The sequence below is a fragment of the Prionailurus viverrinus genome, chromosome D1, assembly GCF_022837055.1.
Source record: "Prionailurus viverrinus isolate Anna chromosome D1, UM_Priviv_1.0, whole genome shotgun sequence".
Taxonomy (NCBI): Eukaryota; Metazoa; Chordata; class Mammalia; order Carnivora; family Felidae; genus Prionailurus; species Prionailurus viverrinus.
Window position 1 is genome coordinate 104291693 of NC_062570.1, and position 3761 is coordinate 104295453.

At 42.2% G+C, this 3761-nt stretch overlaps 1 protein-coding gene across 1 annotated transcript; it reads left to right on the top strand.

Moving 5' to 3' along the window:
* The first annotated feature begins 257 nt into the window (after positions 1-257).
* On the top strand, positions 258-1193 carry LOC125176938 (olfactory receptor 4D9). Its single transcript, XM_047878875.1, has one exon. It carries the CDS (start codon positions 258-260, stop codon positions 1191-1193), a length of 936 nt encoding a protein of 311 aa, XP_047734831.1.
* The last annotated feature ends 2568 nt before the right edge of the window (positions 1194-3761 follow it).

Genomic DNA, 3761 nt, shown 5'->3' on the forward strand with positions numbered 1-3761 from the left:
GACCTGTCACCTGTATTTCAGTGACCACAGTGATAAAACCTATCTGCTTGGATGATGGAGTCAAAAACACAGGTAATCCTCCACCTACTGGTGGCATGCTGAATTGCAGGCACAGCTCATGCATTGCAAGAGCTTCCTCCTAAGGCAAACACCAAAACTCAAGTGCCAGAAAAGAAAACAGGAGATTATATAACACACTCTTTAACTGCTCTGTTATTTCTTCCAAAGATATACTTGAAAAAAGGATCTGTGACCCAATGGATCAGGGAAACTACACCAGAGTGAAAGAATTTATTTTCCTGGGAATTACTCAGTCTCAAGAGCTGAGCTGGGTCTTGTTTGGCTTCTTGTTTTTGGTGTACATGACAACTCTCCTGGGAAACCTCCTCATCATGGTCACTGTGACCTGTGAGTCTCACCTTCACACCCCCATGTACTTCCTGCTCCGCAATCTCTCTGTGCTTGACATCTGCTTCTCCTCCATCACTGCTCCCAAGGTCCTAGTTGATCTTCTATCAGAGAGAAAAACCATTTCCTTCAATGGCTGTGTCACCCAAATGTTCTTCTTCCATCTTCTTGGAGGAGCAGATGTTTTTTCTCTCTCTGTGATGGCCTTTGATCGCTATGTAGCCATCTCAAGACCCCTTCACTATATGACTATCATGAGTAAGGGACGATGTACTAGCCTGGTGCTGGCCTCCTGGGTGGGGGGCTTTGTCCACTCCATCGTGCAGATTTCTCTGTTGCTGCCCCTCCCCTTCTGCGGACCCAATGTTCTTGACACGTTCTACTGCGATGTTCCCCAGGTCCTCAAACTCGCCTGCACCGACACCTTCACTCTAGAGCTCCTGATGATTTCCAATAACGGACTGGTCAGTTGGTTGATTTTCTTCTTTCTCCTCATATCTTACACGGTCATCCTAATGATGCTGAGGTCTCACGCAGGGGAGGGAAGGAGGAAAGCCATCTCCACCTGCACCTCCCACATCACCGTGGTAACCCTGCACTTTGTGCCCTGCATCTATGTCTACGCCCGGCCCTTCACTGCCCTCCCCACAGATACTGCCATCTCTGTCACCTTCACCGTCATCTCCCCTTTGCTCAATCCTATGATCTACACACTGAGGAATCAGGAAATGAAGTCAGCCATGGGGAGACTAAAAAAACGACTAGGGCATTCAGAAAGGATTTAAATTCTATGAGAATGAGATAGCACCGAAATGTAAAAGTAGACATTAAATTTCACTTTCTCAAAATGGGAAGAGATCACTTTAATGCCAAAAACAAAAGGGCATCTATGGATATCATGGAGTCCTCAAAGAGGATGGTCCTATAGTATAGTGTGTGCTGAGGACTTATAGGTGACACTGCTTTAAGCTGAGGTTCACTCATGACTTCCATTGCTCACTTTCAATTATTCATTCTGCAAATATCTCACAGAACATGCACCGTATGCCTGACAGTACTAGGATTCAGATTGCTGCAGAAAGATTAAATATAGTCACTTTCCGAGAGCCATACCCCAAGATGCTCTAATGAAGAAATGTTGTAGGCACTTTACCTGAGAGCTTCAAAAGATGTTTTACAGTGAGTAGACCTTGTCAAGGGGAACAGACAGAGAAAAACAACAAGAAAATAAATCAGTATTACAGATGGAAAGAACGGTGTAAGAGTATGCCACATTTGTGCAACAGTGAGCTAAACATAGCCATGAAGTAGTACACTCATGGAGTGAGTACCACTAGTTGACATTTACAAGGAAAGTTAGGAGAGAACTCCATTTGTTGTCCCTTAAGCAATGTAAATCTGTGATTTCTATTGGGAGAGAGGATCCTCAAATCACTCCAAAGCTATGGTTTCCTCCTAGACAGAAGATAATACTGTGAGCGGGAGTATTCATCAAGAAATAACAATGATGGGTAAAGGCTATGGACAACTCACCTGGATTTGTGCAAGGCTTAAGCAAATAGAGATGCTAAGCACTCCCCCTGGAGAAAAACTGTCTCCTCACTGTATAGCAAGATTATCCCAATCACAGGTGAGCCAGGCCCAAATTCCTCACTGTTTCTGCACATAGGGACCCCAAAACTCCTTAATATTTTCCACTCAATCCATTAGAAGGTAAAGAAAGAGTCATGAAAAGCATGAATGTTTAATTGTTGAATCTGGGAATTTTCTAGTGTCTGTAATGAGAGGAATGAGAATAGCATTAGCAAAAGTTTTACCTAACAGTCCAGCTGATATTTTGCTGGGACCTATTGACTTTGCTAGACGATGTCTCTCTTCATGATTACGCTCAAGCCACAGAAGCTGGCATTCATGTGTCAATCAGAGTAGATCAAATGCTATGACAAAATCAAAGTACTTAATAACCAGAGAGCTTTAAAAGAAATGTTGTAGGCACTTTACCTGAGAGCTTCAAAAGATGTTTTGCAGTGAGTAGAAATTTATTTCCTGCTCATGGCACAAACCGATGCTGGTCCTTAGAAAGAGCTGTTCCATGCAGTCATTTACAAAGATAAGCTTCTTCCACTTTGGGCTCTACCTCTCTCTACATCCTTAGAATCTCTCCATTCATCTAACAAATGGAGAAAGGGAGAGAGGATTAAGAATTATAGGGAGAGGGGAGGGATCATTATTGGCCAGTCCTGAGAGTGATATGTACCACTTCTGATCACATTTCATCAGCCAGCCCTTGATCATATGGTCCCAGGTCCCTGCAAAGGAATCTGGAGAATGTAATCTAGCCCTATTCCCAGAAAGAAAAGGAGAACGTGAAAAATGGTGAACTCTAATGATCTCTTCCACATTTATGATTCATTGCTAAGAAATCACGATTGGATAAGATTACAGAGACTAAGACTTTGTCTCTAAAAGGATTCTCCTAATATATAGATGTGCTGGAAATACTGCTAGACCCTTGGAATGCACAAAGAACTAAACTGAAATGAAGAAAATTGGGAGAAAGAAAATTTAATTTAAAAGAAGGGGAAGGGGATCAAGGTAATCCTGGGAATTAGAATGACAATAAACTGGAAGACCAAGTCCGCAAAGAAAAAACACTGGAGTAAAGTGCCCAAAGAAGATAGGTCTGGAAGACACCCTTATGGAAGACAACCCTCATTTCTCCCCATAGTTGCCATAGGCTAATTGTAAACAAACATTTATTAATGCAGAAGCTTCTACAGAGATGAGTGTCTTTCTGTTTGTTGATTGTCCTTTCCTGTGTTCTATTCCATTGCCACCACTCAAAAATGTTCTGAATTATTTTCCAATATCAGACGTACTTCCCCAAGCATTAAAATTCCAATAAAGACCAAGTTTTGTCTTCAGTTAGATTCATCTGCGGAACAAATGATCATTTACCACCTGGCTCCATCTTTGCTCTGGTATCATTGTTCTCCAGATCCTATGTACTTTTCACAACGATGCCTTTTTCTTTTCTGTCCCTCTGCTGACTTTACCTTGAACAAAACCTTTGTGACTGGGTGGAATTTTAACTAACCAAAGATGTGTACAATCAGAGTTTATGTTCCCAAGTGTAGGACCCTACAAATGACAGCAATCCAGCAAAAGGCACCCAGGAAGCTGTCTTAGATTGTTTACACATGCAAAATAACCTGATCAAACGCAGTGAGGGATAGCAATTGAATTCATGAAAACATTAAATTTACTTCTCTTTTGGAGTACCTGGCTGGCTCAGTCAGTTGAATGTCCAACTTCGTCTTGGGTCATGATCTCGTGGTTTGTGGGTTCGATCC

Coding starts and splice junctions, on each gene's coding strand:
- LOC125176938 (XM_047878875.1), top strand. CDS start 258: ATGGATCAGGGAAACTACACCAGAGTGAAAGAATTTATTTTCCTGGGA.